This window comes from Rhamphochromis longiceps, linkage group LG12, assembly GCF_057381845.1.
Source record: "Rhamphochromis longiceps isolate RC_006_pf linkage group LG12, R_longiceps_female_GT1.1, whole genome shotgun sequence".
Lineage (NCBI taxonomy): Eukaryota > Metazoa > Chordata > Actinopteri > Cichliformes > Cichlidae > Rhamphochromis > Rhamphochromis longiceps.
The window spans coordinates 15,950,526-15,968,012 of NC_140568.1; the positions used below are offsets into that span (position 1 = coordinate 15,950,526).

The 17,487-nt window shown below is 38.3% G+C and overlaps 1 protein-coding gene across 2 annotated transcripts in view; it reads left to right on the forward strand.

The window, feature by feature from the left end:
• The window catches only part of LOC146657093 (NMDA receptor synaptonuclear signaling and neuronal migration factor-like), a 71,014-nt gene that overhangs the window by 30,270 nt on the left and 23,257 nt on the right, over nucleotides 1–17,487 (forward strand). The window contains exons 6-14 of one of the 2 annotated variants that reach the window (XM_085424914.1): nucleotides 1,537–1,605; nucleotides 6,150–6,202; nucleotides 7,429–7,518; nucleotides 8,072–8,199; nucleotides 8,295–8,378; nucleotides 14,038–14,071; nucleotides 14,247–14,317; nucleotides 15,040–15,119; nucleotides 16,735–16,837. In XM_085424914.1, the coding sequence (XP_085281040.1) occupies nucleotides 1,537–1,605; nucleotides 6,150–6,202; nucleotides 7,429–7,518; nucleotides 8,072–8,199; nucleotides 8,295–8,378; nucleotides 14,038–14,071; nucleotides 14,247–14,317; nucleotides 15,040–15,119; nucleotides 16,735–16,837 (712 nt within the window). The remainder of the gene's footprint in view (nucleotides 1–1,536; nucleotides 1,606–6,149; nucleotides 6,203–7,428; nucleotides 7,519–8,071; nucleotides 8,200–8,294; nucleotides 8,379–14,037; nucleotides 14,072–14,246; nucleotides 14,318–15,039; nucleotides 15,120–16,734; nucleotides 16,838–17,487) is intronic. The other variant, XM_085424913.1, reaches the window with a different exon arrangement.

Consider the following 17,487-nt stretch of genomic DNA (forward strand, 5'->3'; position numbering starts at 1 on the left):
ATAACCCAAACCTTAACTCAGAATATGTAGGTCACTTTTGCTTTTAGTGTTTTCACCTTTGATGGCTTAGACTTCACAGGCTTAAGCTTATGTAAACCACTGTTTGAAACTATAAAACCGCATGTGCCTACTGCCAAAGACAGTGAAAAATCTGTTTTTCTTCTTCTCTCTCTGCTGGCTGCTTGATAAATTTGGCAGAAAATTTAAAGGATTGCTTTATCGCACAATAGAGGAAGTAGGCTGTCAGCTTTTAAATATACTTGTGATAGCAGATGGTGGAAGGAGGGACAGGCTGAAGGAAACATCTCTTCCAACCTGTTTGTTTTTGCAGTGAGAAGGAACAAAACGTGAGTGAATTCACGAGGGGGAAAAATTCTGCAATAGCAATGCAGAGAGCTTTTGGATAATAATCAGACTCCAGTGAATTCAGCCTCATGTTTTGTCATCCCAGGGCTCATCAGCTGCCTGCCTGTCTGTCTGTCCGTTGGTGAAAACCAGACCGTAGGACCGGACTTTGTTTTTGACATACGCTGTCACAGATGATTCTCATTATGTCTGACGCCCTGTCAGAACCATTACTGTCCCTACTGGGAAAGGCACCTCGGTGTAGGCATACTGTTTCACACTTGGCAGAATGGTTAATAATGTGTTGCAAAAATTGTGGTGCAGAAATATTTCTCAGTACATCAAAATGTGAAACAGAGGATGTCACATCTCAGCACTGGTCTGATAATCCATTTCTGAAGTTTAACTGGGTTCTCTTTCAACCTCCTACAAGTAAGGGAACACAATGAGTTTCTGTGCTATCAGGAAATAGCTAGTCTTTCCTAGAGGCTTTTCATAAAGATGAGATAAATTGGTCAGAAGACAGCCAGGGCAACAAGTTCTAAAAGTCTTGATTAGGCCTGACCTTTTGAGACCTACACAAAATAATACGACCCCACCAACCAAGAAAAAAACCAATACATCCCATAATGGCTGTTGAAGCTGCACAAAAAAGAATTTAACATTCATATTTAAATGAATATAAAGTCGTCTTTTGTTCCCTCAGTGTCTTTTCCTACATTGTGGTTGTAGTTTGTGAGTGTGTGTGCGTGAGTGTACATGCAATTATCCTCAATGTCCTCTGCCTTTGGTGGATTAGATGTCCCTGTGCTGCTAACTTTAACTACTCACCAAAGCTAACTAAACTCTCACTAACCCTACTGGACTTCAAACCTCTCACCTTTGACACCTTTAGTGTCTTCCCATACCACCCTAACTAAACTTTATGCCCGAACCCAACTAGACCCTATGGGCTTTTTAGTTTCCTTTTGTTACTGTGTGGCATTTTAGTTAGTTTTGTTTATAACAAACATCAACTTAAAAGCTGCATTAATTTCTAAGCTCACCAGATATAGCAAGTAATAGTAGAGCTTTTTAGCCCTTGGGTCAGATTGGGTTCAGACAAAAAAATCCTTGGTTGCTGTCAGGCGAAGCTAAAACGAAAACCTATATTTCCAAACAAAACAACTTAATGCTTTGACGTCCCGGCAGGGCTTTCCGAGGCATTGCTGAGAGAAAGAGACGGAAAAGAGAGCAGGAGGCAGCCACCATGATGGAGAGGTACCGTGCCCTGTCCTGTCCTGTGTGGTGCTGTTATAGTTACCCTATTACCCAACAAAGAAAACAACTTCTTGAACAGAAATGCCTTTTATCCGATTTTAAAATAATTTTTTTCGTAGTCTTTTCAACCTCGTTTCTATTTATATTTCAAGTGTTGTAGACCAGGGGCCGGCAACCCTGGGCACTCATGCTGGCACGCGAAGGGTTAACTGATGGCACAACATGCACAGAGAAGGTGCATTAAAAACTAAATATCTATTACCAGTGCATATCACAAATTAGCTTGCATAGACACATCAGTTGCGCCATTTCTTAATCATTGCATCTTAGCTAACAACCCCACCCACCGAGTTCAACTTGTAATTGGCTAAAAATCACTTAGCCTACCGGCGAGAGGGATGTTGCTAACTAATCAGTCCTGTGAAATATGGCCTTGAAGCAAGCGAAAAAAAGATAATTTTATGATCTTGTATTCACCAAATCGTCTTTTAAGACGGGGGTTTTGTTCAACAGAAAGATAGTGCTGTATGTGCTCTTTTCCTTGAGAGTGTTATTTGCCAAGTATGATCTCCAGATAAGAGAACTGGCAAAATACAAAGCAGGGGGGGATCACATTAACATGTATATCCCTGTAATAACAAGCATGTCTTATTGGCCCAGTTTATTTTTTCTTATCATTGTTATGAGGAGAGCATAAATAGCATTTGCATTTTCTGTTGTATAGTTTCTTTGCTGTTCTTGTTATGGATAAAAAGTGTTTTTTGAGTAACTGTTGCTATGCAGAGTTATTAAATTTATCGTTAATACAATGGTTATTATGGCACATTGACTTCACTGGACATGACCTGAACTATGGTGCATGCATTCTGTGATAGCAGAACTTCATTGAGAAGTTTTTGGTATGACCACACAATTTTCATTTACCAGCTGTCCTAATTGCACAACTTGTAAGTCCATTCACTTCCTCACGATGAAATGAACATTTTTCTTTTGTTTTTCAACAAACTGGAGGACAACTACTCTCTATTGCACAGTCACATTTACCAAGGAACATGATCAGACTTCTATGGCGTGACCTAAAAAAACTCTGAAAAAAGTTCAGAGTTGCAAGAGAAGATGACCTTGATGTGAGGTCAGCCACGTAAAAAGAAAATTAAAATATCTCCTAGTAATGATGAACATCTAATCATGCTTTCTGTATTAATGTTCCTGTTACTCTAATCTAGACCATCTGAATCTTGATAGGGTGATGTTTCACCATAGACTATGTCTAACCAGCGCACAGTAAACCCAGCACTCAAGTGTTTTTCCTGTTACCATATTCTGCTCTGACTGTTTGCTGGTGAACATTCACTTTGTGTATTTTGACTCTCTGCATGAGGAACTCACCGTGCCTTCCAATCCCTACCTACGGGGCAATCACATGGCTCGTAAAAGCATTCTCCGGCGCACATGTGTGTGTGTGTGTGTGTGTGTGTGTGTGTGTGTGTGTGTGTGTGTGTGTGTGTGTGTGTGTGTGTGTGTGTCGTGAATCGTGGAGGCTGTGGGTGGCAGGTTTAATAAATGTTCCTCACTGAACACTGAAGTGTAAAAACGGGTCTGTCAATATACTGCTGCAGCTCTGCACTCTGTGGCTGGCAGTCAAAGCCAATGAATTGATCAATATTTGGCAACGGGCCTCACATCCACCAAGGCTGAGACATTCCATATGCTGTATGAGCTTGTGTGTGTGTGTGTGTGTGTGTGTGTGTGTGTGTGTGTGTGTGTGTGTGTGTGTGTGTGTTTGTGTGTGTGTGTGTGTGTGTGTGCGCGCGCGCGCGCGTGCGTGCGTGCGTGCGTGTGTGTGTGTGCGTGCGTGCATACCGAGCTGTGTCACATAGAGTGCAATGCTTTTAATAGAAAGGTACATCTCAGTTAGTTTCAAAAATTAAATTATTCATGGTTTAATGAGGATAATTTTGCAAAGTGTTTTGTAAGGTCACAGAAGGAAAGCGAAGGTTAGGGGCGATTTATTTGCAGAAATATGAATTCACACATACATATACTGGCAGGAATTTGACTTTATTATCTTGGTGTGCAGGTGGTAGATTTAAAAAGCTAGTTGTCACACAGTATGAAAATACAACTCTGACTGACGGATGGGTCCCCCTCTCCTCTGAGTCATCTCTCTATTTTAGGCGCTGCCTTCACCATTCCTGCAATCAACACTGACATGTCAGGGGTGTTTTTGGATTGCCTCCAACTGTGCTCTGGATTCAAATATCTTTAAATGGTGCATGTAGGGATGTGAGCTTTGCATTTTGCTTTTGCACGTTTCTTTTTGCTATTTAGCCATGATGAAACTAGAAAATTATGTTGGTAGTTTTTTGCTATGTTACCCCTGCATCAGATTGATGACCTGTCCGGGGTGCACCCAGTGTTGTGCAGTGCCACCAAAAACAGATACTATATGGGGCAGACAACCTTTAATAGAGGTGGGGCTTATTATAAATAATTAGCTATAGGGTTGCGACCCATTCTCATCAGTTTCCGTGAACCTTATCACAGTACCATGTGCCTCAACTACATAGAGCAGAAGAGTCCACACACTGATTTACCCGTTCATCCTTTTTTTGATGTGATTTTTTCAGAAAGCTAGATAGGCAACCTTAGCTACCCAACAGCGAGGAAGACAAAATAGACACACAAAACAAAATAGAATCTATGGCTTAACCTCTAGGAAGTAGAAGCAAACCAATGCCACAAACAAAACCACAAAGTTATCCTTTGAGAATATGGTTAAGTTTAGGCTGTTGCCTAAACTTAACCATATTCTCAAAAGATAACTTTGTGGTTTTGTAAGCATAAAGGCCTTTAAACACTGTGCACATTGCAGAAATTTAAAAAGATTCACAATAATTAAGACATGATTGAAAAATTTATTCTCACAAAATGCACTACAAAAAAAAATATATATATATATATATATATACACACACACACAAATACTGGTGGCCACCAATGCTCACCCTCAACCTGGTATAAATATGAAAATCCTAAGTGACTTCCTTCTTGAGTTATGCCATTCATAAGATTTTCACAAAACTTGACCTCTAAGCTTGATCTTGAGGTGGAGGTGACTGTGATTTGAACTCCTCCAAGATTTTTAGTAGATGCACTTATGGTGTCAGTTTGAACCCTCTATGTCACATTGTTGGAGTCAAAAATGGAGTCAACATCAAGTGATTATGAGAATGTTGTAATGTTTCTAAACAAGTGAAGGAAGAAACAGAGATTCTGGGTTCATTCAGTTCTCACGAGAACAAAGCAGCAGGGAGAATTTCATGGAATCCGGAAAACTTTTGTACATATTTCAGGATGTCAGTGGGACAGTTTGATCCCATCTGATTTTCATTGAATTTATCTCAATTTTTTATTTATTTTCATAAAAAAGACTTTTATATACCTTTATACTATACTTAGCATGCATGTGTTAGGACTATAGGAGGAAGTCAGAGTAACCAGAGGGAATCCACATAAGCACGAAGAAGAATAGACATGAGTCTAAGCCCCAAGAAGCTCAGCTGCATATCTGCAGTGGATAAGACGTGCAAAAACAATACAATCTATATTGTACTAAAATGAAGCAGACTTGCAAAAGTCTGCTTCATTTTAATAAAATAACTTTTCTTTACCATTTTATCATGTATCCAAAGAAAACTGTGATGATTTTTCTAAACTGTGAAAAATAAACAACAAACTGCAGACTTTGTTTACTGTTTTGAGCTTTTGAGTTCGGACATCTGCCATGAACTGGAATGGTTCACCTCAAACACCAGCTCACTGTCAGTGAAGTATGTAGTACACAAATGTAATTGTGATTATTAACCATGGTGAACTGATGAAGCTTTTGGACATTTGTAATTTTCAATGGTAGCTTGAAAGTTGGGGAGTGGCTGCAGCTCAGAGGGTAGAGCAGGTCTCTACTAATTGGAAGGTTGGTGGTTTGATCCCTGGATGCAAGATACTGAACCCCAAGTAGATCTCTGATGCATCCATTGGAGTGTGAATGTTGGATAGAAAACACTGAAATAAGGGGAAAAGTGCTTGTGTGAACGAGACATGTTGTATAAAGCACTTTGGCTGCTCGGGTAGAGTAGAAAGGCCCTATATAAAGAGCCAATCCTTTTACGTTATAAAATATACTGTTAAAACCCTGGTCCTCTATTCCCGATTAACATCCACTTTTTTGTTGTTGGGGATTTTTTTTAAATGATTTTCTATTTGAGTGGCTAAAACAGGTGACAATTCTATGAAATGTTTTGATGTTAAGCACCCCACTTCCTAACCCTAGATGAATTTCAGTCCATATGCACAAAACACCCACTGGATATTTAGATGTGATCACTGGTAATTTATCAGTAGCCTGACCCTAATCAAGATGCCCCATCATCTTCTGCTCTGTTCTTCTCTATGTATGTTTTTAAGTTTGAAGCATTTTCTCTCTTATTTTTTTTATATTCTTAATATGCTTCGTCTTCTTCTTTTTTTCTCTAAATTGATAGAAATTTTCGCAAGCACCTTCGGATGGTGGGCAGTCGCAGGATGAAGGCCCAGAGTGAGTCTTTGCATTTGTTTCTGTTGGCATGTGTGTGCATTGTCAAAACACTACCATGCATTCATGCTCTCGAGTGTGTACCATGACATCACAGTGGATGTTCATTTGATGTTTTTCATGCTTTATGCACGTAGCATCAGTAGTGTGGACGTGTGTATATATTTTGTTAGAGTATACTAAACATTATTCCTTAAACTGCTAGTTGATGGTAATTTTATCGCTATGCAGTGTTTAGACGGTCTTTGTATTTGTTCATTGTTGTGAGACTTGTACCATTTGTATGATATTGATTGTGCACTATATTGAACTGAAAGGCAATTTCTGTTTAACAAGACAGAATCCCAGCTAGTTTACGTGTGGTGTTTGTTTAGCTGTGCAGTTCTGAGTATGTGCTATTTTTGAAATATCTGATATGTTTTTTTTTTCTTTTTTAATGTGTAAAGTATTTCCTCTGAATATATTCACATTGTTATTTGACATTAAGGGAAAAAAGCGTCCTTGGTTTGAACTCCCACCAGGCTAATCTCAAGACTCTGATGATGAGATTTTATACATTTTTATTACAAATGGTTTAAATATTTACAAAATACAAACATAAAGCAAAACAAAACAAAATACAGCTGTAATGCTTTAATAATTTAAAGATACTTGTGTTTTGGGTATGTTCATAGAAAATCTGTGAAATAAATGCTAAAAAACAGTTAATAATCATTTTGTATCTGATGAAGGTCAGTTGCACTGAAACAGCACGATTCAGTGAAATGGTGTTAAGTAAGAAAGTGTGTGGTGGAGGTTATATTTCTTTTTAACCCTTTTCTACCTTCTACACACCTATCAGGTGTGCAGAGAGTCTGAACTACTTAAAAATACTGATAAAAGAAATCAATATGTATTAAATTGTATATAACGATATCTATAAATTAAAAGTGCATTACTGCAATTTCGTTTAAACAACTTTTTTAATTTTAATGACTTTTTTATCTTGGAATCATTAAGACAACAGAAAAACTGAAAAATGATCAACCATTTGCTAATACAATGTAAACTCTTACTGTTCTGTTAATATGAAGCAACATGACCTGATATCCAACCGGGACAATGGAATTGACTGATTCACAAGCTAGGTCAATAAGACAGAGCTCTTGATTACTGGGTTTGATTATCCTTTGGAGACTGTATATATGTGTGCGTGTGAGTCATTCTCTGCCTCCCCCCAACTTCATCAGCCTTCGTCGATCGTCGAGCCAAGAGCTTCAGCCGCTCGTGGAGTGACCCCACCCCCGTCAAGCCTGAGTCACTGCATGAATCCAGAGACAGTGAGTCCATGCTCTCTTAGTTATTCACAAGCAAACACACGGTATACAATATATACCTTAGGCCTTTCTTAAACTTGGCTTCTTACACATGTATGTATAAACACCTACAGGTAAGCACACAGACAACTGCACTCAAGCATAATAAGGCTGCACACACATTAAAACAAGAACAAACACTGATTGACAGGTGCCCTGTCATGCAAACATGCTGTCTCTTTTTATTTTATATTGCCATTTTTAAAGTATGCTTTATTCTGCGTACCACTACTCAACTGTTACCATCCATCCGCACAGCTCTACTCATCCTGCGGCCTGTCGTCCATCTGCCTGTTGTTTTGTGTTGTATCTGTCTGTATCTGGCTGGGCAGATAAGGAGCCTGTTATTGTGTCCTTTTGTGTCGTGTGCCGTTTGTTTTTAACTCCTCCATTTCTCCCCTCTGTGCTGGGAAAAGAAAATAACAGGTGCAGCGTTTTCAAATGGAGCACCCCGCTCTACTAATCTTGTTTGTGTATTATCCTTTCATCTCGCCCTTTGTTCCCATGTGTGAACCAGGTGGCGAGCTTCAGACCTCCTCAGGGACGCTGGATGAAGGGCTGGACGAGGATGCCGACTGGGAGGAGGAGAGGGAAATGGAAAGAGTGGCCTGCGACGGAGAAGACTTTATCCCTCCCAAAATCATGGTGAAGTTCCTGGCAATTAAATTAACATATAGATTAATGAAGTTTGAATATATGTGCAATCAAAGTCTATCTGCATGCTTTTCTTCTCTCCATAGCTGATATCTTCCAAGGTCCCAAAGGCTGAATATGTTCCCAACATAATTCGTAGGGACGACCCCTCCATCATCCCCATCCTTTATGTGAGTATCTGCTAGTGAGTTTCCACTACATATAGATTTTGATTGACTGGTAGATTTTTTATTTGGTGTTGTTTCTTGATGAGATGCCACAGGAGCTGATGGATAAGTGTTAAGATTGACTTTTTTTTAATCTTGTCCCTGGCAGGTTGTTGGGTTTTTAAAGCAAGCCAGCCAACATAAATTTGGCTGAAATACAAATGGTTGGAGCCTTTAAATAAGTGTTTTAACTTCTCTGTGCAATCTGTGCTGAGAGTGGTCTGTTTAGTAAAACCATCTCATCTTTTTCGAATACGCTGCATGCAACAGTGACATCTGTTAGTACCATTAGATGAAGTCAGGTGACAACATTACTAGAATTCTGTGGGTACCTTGAAAATCTGTATTAAATTTCATACAAATCCATTTGTGGATAAAACTGACATTTTAGTCAATTTAGAAACTTTAATGACTTTTTTAAAACTTCCAGTAGCTTCTAGTTTGAAAGTTAAAAGCAAAGATCAAATGGAAGCTCAGTAAATGATTCGTTCAGTCAAGTGCTCAGAGTTCATTTTTGTTCGAGTGTAGAAAAGCACCGTCAATCATCCACTTGAAGTGACATGTCTCCTCAGCAAAATACAGACTCATCACAGCCTGGCTTTGAGGTTCTGCTAAGTGGCACCATGTTGTTTGTCTGCTCAGATGAAAATATAAAGGCACTCCTTTGCTGTGTACCAGCTGGCATTTTCCAGTAAAGAGAATTATACGACGGAAAGTGCAGCGTTCTTTCAAGTACTGCCAAAATACAAATGTCTTCTTTTTTTTGGTTCTAAATGACAGTTCATTATAGAACCATGGTTTCCCGACCTTTCTAGCAACACTAAAGAGTCCATTTGGTTTTCTGTTTTCTGCTGAAACATCTCGGTGACTGCTGTGGAATTTTCCATGAAAATTTATGTTCCTATCTCGGTAAATTTCAATATGTTGGCTTTTCCTTTTTTAGCAGTATCAAGTCATTTTATTTTGTCCACTGTTCTGGTTTATTAACTTATTTATTACGTTATCCATATGCCCCAAACAACTAGAGCTAATTAGCAAATATTCATATGCTACCACACTAAAATAAGACCATGAATTCTCCTGACTAAACCATTAGATTTATTTCATTTGTTTGTTTGTTAAATTCTATTAGAGAGAGATTAGTTGAGTTTTAATTTTAAGATAGGTACTGTGTTAAATATTGATATGAGTTAGCATTTAGCCTATCCTCAAACTACATGACAGTTAACTAAAAGAAATCAAGTAAGACAGTGAGACATGCATTGCTCTTGTAGTGCAGTGTCAACCTTACAAAAATATTTCCAGTTGTATCAAAATCTTTAGGAAATTGGCTCCTCAGCTGCCTTACTCTTTGACTTCAGGAAACCCTTTTCTGATGAGTTCATGGCAGAGGTGTGGACTCGAGTCACATGACTTGGACTCGAGTCAGACTCGAGTCATTAATTTTATGACTTTAGACTTGACTTGAAAAAATGTTCTAAGACTTGTGACTTGACTTGGACTTTTACACCAATGACCTGGGACTTGAATTGGACTTGAACCGGTTTACTTGAAAAGACTTGATATTTTACCCCAAATATAAAATTTAACATGCATATTATATAGAGATTGAAAATGTGACGTCATTCACGGGTAGAACCGCAAAGGATTCTGGGAACTCGTGGCAAGAGGTACTAGCGCACGCAGGCTTTCAATTGAAATCAGTTATACAGCGATAAAAAGAAACACAAAAATGGCAAGAAGCTGTTGTATTATTAACTGCAATAGCCGGTCGCATGACAGCCACGGGAAGCCGACGGGTAAAGAGATCGGTTGTTATCGGATTACGTCGTTGAAGAGAAATTGTTCGAGCCATGTTTCCGAAGTAACAAAGAGGCGACTGGATTGCAGCCATTCAAAGATCAAAAATAACGTCCCAGAACCCTCCAGCTCACAGGTTAGTCTGCTCAAGCATTTACACGAAGGTCAGTCTGCTGTTGTAGTTAATACGTCATTTTCATAACATAATTGGTGATATAGGTTACAAGCAAGTCTGGCGCTGAACAGAAATTGTCACGCTATGCTCCTTTGTTTATTGTGCATAAATAGTGAATTGTCCTGACATAATATTGCGTTTCGCTTCTGTTATTACCATGGTACATTGACAAAAACATACTTTTATTCACAGGGTAAAACAGTTGTTTTGTATCACTAATTGCCCAGTACGATTACAGCATACAATATTATTGTCACTGCTACATTTCTGTGATGCTACCAGAAATTATTTCCACTGCTAATTAATTACCATTGAGCTCAAAGGTCCTATTAATAAACGGTTAACGAATGTGTATTTATGACGACGATTTGTGAGACTGGTAAACTTATGATATGTACGATGGTCTTTCGTTCTACACGGTGCATTTCAAGGTCCTGTACCCATCCGTCGGTAAACTGTACCTGGGCTTGTTGCAGTGACCGGAAGTTACTAAACTTCACGAGCGTATGCACTCACTCCAAGAACCGTATAATTATAAATATGCATATAAATATGCTAGGATGAGATAGCTGACTTCATCTAACTAGCAAATGTTTTCCAGGCTACGTTGGTGATGCAGTTTTTTTTTAATGTGTATGATATTTTTGTCATGCGATTTTAAAGCCGGTCCTACAAGCGCATCCAAGAATAACATGCAGCTTATCTCAGAACTGTCGGTGAAAATTATTCTTGGAGCTAGGTTTAATTGAGCTGCATTTTAAAGAGGTGCAATTTCACAATTTGTGTATATTTTCTACGTTCACTATTTTGTCATGTGTTGAGAAAAACACAGATTTAAAAATTACATGGTCTAATATTTACATTTAGCATATAACTGCAACCAGGCCCGGCCCTAACCAATCTGGCGCCCTAAGGCAAGATTTTAGGTGGTGCCCCCCTACATCGGCAGTGTAGTGTATGTACTCACAAGAAACCGAATAGCTTTGTCTTTGACCTTTTTTTTTTTACTTAAAGAAAGCAAATTCACAATCAGAATAATTAACAAGATAAAAAAATATATATGAATAAATAAATGAATACAAAAAATAAAAAATGAATATATGAAATACAATAAATTTCATTTCATTTATTTATTTTTTTCACACTTGGTACAACAGATCAAACAAACCAACCACACTTTCTATCAATAAAGCACTACAACCATGTGTGAAAAGGAGCAGGAAGAAGAAAATATTCTTATTAAACCCCGCCCCCTATCTACATTCCAACTTATATTACAAGTGGGCACCAAAAATCAGGGAACAAACTAATATTAACATTTCTCTCCGGTCCTAACCCAAACCAAACAACAAATATACCACTCCACATAGTAACAAGGAGAAAAATAAAATTAAATAAATAAAACAAAAAATTATAATGGATCCATTTTCAATGAACTCCAATTTCATTCGCATTCTTCATATTGAGTTATCGTTTTAAGCATGTAACACTTTTTAAAACAATGTAAACTTATACAATTCTTTAAATTATAATGAAGAGAGTTCCACAGTCGTATACCCCTAACCGTTGTACTCATTAATCTTTGTGTAGTCCTAGCTAACTGATGCTTAAAATAAAATTTCCTTCTGCTATCTTCTCCCCCTGAACACATTAAAAATACTCTTTGTAACTTAAAGGGCAAAATATTATTTTTAGCCTTAAACATAATTAATAGTGTCCGTAATTTCACTAAATCTCCTAATTTTAATCATTTTGATTTTATAAATAATTTATTTGTATGTTCTCTATATTTAATGTTATGAATCATTCGTATCACTTTCTTCTGTAATAAGTTTAGAGGTTTTATAGTATTCTCATATGTATTCCCCCAAACTTCAACACAGTAACTAAAATATGAGAAAAACAATGAAAAATATAAAATGCGCATTGTTTTATGATCTAATAAATCTCTTAAATTTCCCAAAATATAAATGCTTTTGACCATCTTCTTTCTAATATACTCAATATGAGATTTCCATGTCAAATTTTCATCTACTATTACACCCAAAAAACGAAATTTCTCCTCCTCTTCTTTTCTCTTTTTTCTTCCCTGGGCACCTGACAGTTTTGGCCGTTTTGACACTTTGTGTTGATTTTTTGATGTGGTGACGTCCAAAAGGAACCATGATACGGGAAGGGAGGGGGCGCACCGTGCGGGGAGGGGGGGGCGTAATGTTGTAACAAATAATATTTCTATTAAATAAGCTTTACTTTGCATTTTAATTAACGTGGGATTATTTTTTGTATTTAGAAATAATAGTACCAGCTTTTTTTTTTTTTTTCAATGATGGACGGCGCCCTTAGCATTTGCCTATACGGCCTATGCCACGGGCCGGCCCTGACTGCAACATTCTTTTTTTTCGTTTTTTTTTTTTAAAGACTCGAAAGGACTTGAAATTCAAAATTTCAGACTTGTGACTTTACTCGGACTTTTACACCAGTGACTTGAGACTCGACTCTGACTTGCCTGACATTGCAGGTGAAGGGAGCATGCATGTGCATGTGACAAATAAAGAACCTTGAACCTTGAAGCCTTCATTCTGAAGAAGGAGTCCCTTGGAAGGTGGACTCAAAATGTCAACGCTGCTCTTTAAAGATGATGAGGTTTGGTTGGCTTCATCAGGTGGTGGCCTCCAGCTCAGACTGGAGAATCTTGAATGTAAAGCGACAAGAATGAGAATTCTGAGGCCATGGCCATTAGCCGGAAAAGGGTGAGAGTCCACTCTGGGTCAGGTATGAGTTACTGTCCCAAGTGGATGAGTTTAAGTATTTTGTGCCGGTCCATTGTAATGAAGAGAGAGCAAGGATAAAAGTGAAGCTCTTGGTTTACTAGTCAATCTACGTCCTTACCCTCATCTATGGTCACAACATTTGGGTGGTGACCGAAAGAATGAGATCACGGATACAAGTGATGGAAATGCGCTTTCTCCGAAGGGTGGCTAGCCTCTCCCTTAGATATAGGGTGAGGGGTTTGGCCAACCAGTAGGGGCTCAGAGTAGAGCCGTTACTCCTCCTCATCAAAAGGAGCCAGTTGAGATGGTTCGGGGATCTTGGGTGGGTGCCTCTTGGGTGAGGTGTTCTGGGCATGTCCCACCAGGAGGAGGCCCCGGGGCAGACCCAGGACACACTGGAGAGATTATATCTCTCAGCTGGCCTGGGAACGCCTTGGTGTTCCCTCGGACAAGCTGAAGGAAGTGGCCAGGGAGAGGAAGGCCTGGTCTTCTCATCTTGGGCTCTTGCCCCTGTGACCTGGGTGGATAGATATTAGCAAAGATACAGCAACAGCTAACTAATCAGAAACAAATCTCACTCAGTGGTTTGAAAAGATAGAAGAAGTTAGCCTAAAATATCATCATTAACTTATATTATTGTGTACTGTAAATTTGATTGGTATTTTTATCATTAACAACTTATTATTCTCCAGGTTTACTGTTTGGTGGGGTCCTTACCTGAGGAACTTTTGCGCTGCTGTACAGAATAGAGACTCTATTAGGTGTTAAAGTGTATCATGTTGTAATCTGTTAGAGTCAGCACTCAGAAAAAAGCTTGTTGTCCTTTTAGATTCAGTTTTTGAATGAATAATTTTGTTTTTCTCCATTTTATTTAAAGGACCATGAACATGCCACATTTGATGACATTCTGGGTGAGTGCAATACTTGTTTTCTTTTTTAATTTTAGACCTCAAGTGAAAATTACTCTGCGTAAATGTGGACAGGATGAGGGTGGAATAAGTTTCATCTTGCTGGAGTGCACAGATGACTCATTGTTTTTCTACGGCTGAGTGGGAAAAGTGACACCTCTCTTTCTCTCTCACCCAGAGGAGATCGAGAAGAAGCTGACTGCCTACAGGAAAGGCTGTAAAATCTGGAACATGCTCATTTTCTGCCAGGTGAGTGAAAACGAAGACAGAGTATGAAAATATTTTGACATCATTGTGTCACATGTCCCTTTAAAATAGCATTCTATTAAGTCACAATAGTCCTCTAACCACTAATTACAAACTGACTGATAAGTGATATCCCTGAATGAAATTATTAGTGTGTGTATTCTCTTCATCACATCAATTAATAGTGGTTATATAGTACTGTCCAGACAGGATTTTAATGCACATAATTTAGCCTTTTCAGATTTTTTTTTTGGGATCAGAATTCCAACAAAATTTTCAAATACAGGTAATACTCGGAAGCTGAGGGATAGCACCACAGTCTGCCACTTGTCAATTTTTTTCTTTGTTTTTTTTAAGGACATTGAACACTATGGTGAGATATTCAATGTTTTTATGTCTTTGTATTGTTGTTGCAACAGTACTATTTTCTGTCAGTTGACCTGTGGTATCTTTGACATTTTTCAAAGATTTATCTAAAAAAAAAAAAAAAAGATTTGTTTTTGCAAAAAGGCTGCTAACTTTGAATAATCTTCAGAAAACCTGGAGAGCCTGTCTTCTAGAACAATTTAAAAAGCCTGTTTGCTTTGAAGATAAGTATGAAGAAATGAGGAGTTGCTCAAGACATTTTCACAGTTTTGTGTATGCGATGGAATAACCCCATCAGTTTTCAAGTCTACAGCGTACGGTACAACGTTGTCTATCATAACACAGACACCTTTCTGCAGGGAGGTCCGGGACATTTATACCTGCTGAAGAATAAAGTGGCAACCTTTGCCAAGGTGGAGAAAGAAGAAGATATGATCCAGTAAGTCTCGCCTGAGGGAAGGATATATGTTTTTTTGTAAAGTACGGGTGAAGAAACAAACAGTGAGTTTATGAAAAGAAATGGAAAAAAGAGACAGAATTCACTCCAGTGCATTAATATTAATTTTACATTCGTAGCAAAAGAGTAAAGTTATAGGTTATAACTTATAGGTCATAAGTCAAGCGTTTATTGTTCATCATAACATAACATAAAGAATTTTTTTTACATTTTGTACATGGTTTAATTTAAATGGGTTCTGCTCCTCTCATTGTGAATATAATTAATACAGCTGTGGAAATGTCCACAGCAAAACCAAGAGGAAAATTCTTCAAAGGATAATGTGGTTAAATTCGCAACTGCCAAATTCAAATGGACACAAAACAACAGAAGATCTGTGTCAGCTCAGATGAGTACAGTCTGATTCGCAAAGAGGGATGCTCATAGTCAAGACTGCGGTCCTTGCTGTGGTCTGAAAATATTCATTTCAAATGGCATTTGAAATTTGAACTTGAAAGAAAATACTCTGATTTGCATCTGCTGTTACAAACTTAATCATTACTTGGAGTATTGAACCATCAAGAGGCCTGGGACCAGAAAATATTGGAACAGACATCAATAAAAATAAAATATATAAAGTGCATTAGAGTTATTCCAGGCCACATGCAGTTTGCATTAATAGTGGTTTAATGAAACAAATTAACTTTTCATTCCCACTTTTCTTTTTAATTTGCTCACACACACACCAGTATATTTTCATGTGTGAGCTGAGATTCTGCTCCTGATCTCTATTGGACTTTGAAGGGTTTTTTTGTTTTGTTTTGTTTTTTTTGCAGTTACAAGATAACACGGCAGGCAAATACGACTGAAACAGGAACAAACGTTTTGTCCTTAGATTGAGTATTTTAGCTATCTGTTATCTAACTTTTAAATATTTAAGACTGTTATTTAAATATATGATGACTGTTTTTCATGTAAACCCACTTTGAAAACCTTAACCATAGGCAGACACCTCAACTTCTTGCTTCTTCGTTTTAGCAGGGTCCTTCAGCTTTGCAGTAATCTGTTTTAGATAGTATTATGCAAAAGAAAGTTTAAGTAGTCTTAATGTGCACCACGGTTGACTACTGTGGAGGTGACTGTCTTTAAAGGTATGGGGTCTGATAGGGTGTAATACATGCATTCTTGAGTGCACTTGTAGTTTTAAGCTTTTAGCTTAACCTTAAAACCACCCAAGTGGGTGGAATCCCAATTTGGTGACATTGTCATTAACATTGTACTACCAAAATACGGTACCTAAAGCACCATAATATTTGGTCTTTATAAGGGAAGTCTAGTTTGAGTCTGTGTTATGCTGAGAGCTGGTCAGCTTACTGATTACAGGTTTTTATTTGTAACACAGGTCTAGTCAGTGTTGCTCACTATTGACAGACCATAAGCATCAAATCTGCATTATAATAGAAAAAAATCACACAGGCTATTGAAAGCAAAAAAAAAGAGTTACTTCTTAATCTGCAAGCTAATCTGTTTAAACACTGGCAATAAATAGTATTTTATCGTAACCTTAACCCTTACCTATGCTGATTGTCCTCACCTCTCACCTCTCCTGTGTGACCAGGTTCTGGCGGCGACTCAGCAGGCTGATGAGCAAGCTGAACCCAGAGCCCAACCTCATCCACATTATGGGCTGCTATGTGCTGGGAAGTGCTAATGGAGAAAAGGTAGCTGTCTTTGCTTGTATCCTCGAGAACAAGTAAGAGCCCCATAGTCCGCTACTCAGTGCAAAAGTGGACCAAAACTGTCTGCATGCATATGCAGCATGCTTAGTTGATACCACAGATATGCACGCACACGCACTCCCAGCCAGATACTGTCTATAGGCACATGCAGAGAAATTATGTTTTTTGTTTTCTTACTTCTTGATTTCACAGCTTCTCACAATGTCTAATGAGGTCACTGCAGGAAAGTTTTTGCACATGAACAGCAAATAGGAATTTTAGATGCAAAGGAATAAATTCCAACTTTACCATCACCCCCCAGCTTGCTCATCCAGATCTCATTCTACTACACAGCATAAATGTGTGTGTGTGTGTGTGTGTGTGTGTGTGTGTGTGTGTGTGTGTGTGTGTGTGTGTGTGTGTGTGTGTGTGTGTGTGAGAGAGAGAGAGAGAGAGTGCGTGCTTGGTGGGGTAAAGAAAGCATACACAGCACTTTGGAATGACAGGAAAATAAAATCTTTTGATACCTACTTAATTACACTGCACGCACTACACTGATACACTTTTTTCACATCAGTACCTAAACATTGACCTGCCCCAACCCTCCTATCCCCCACAGAGACAGGCAGACACTTACCATATGCAGATACAAT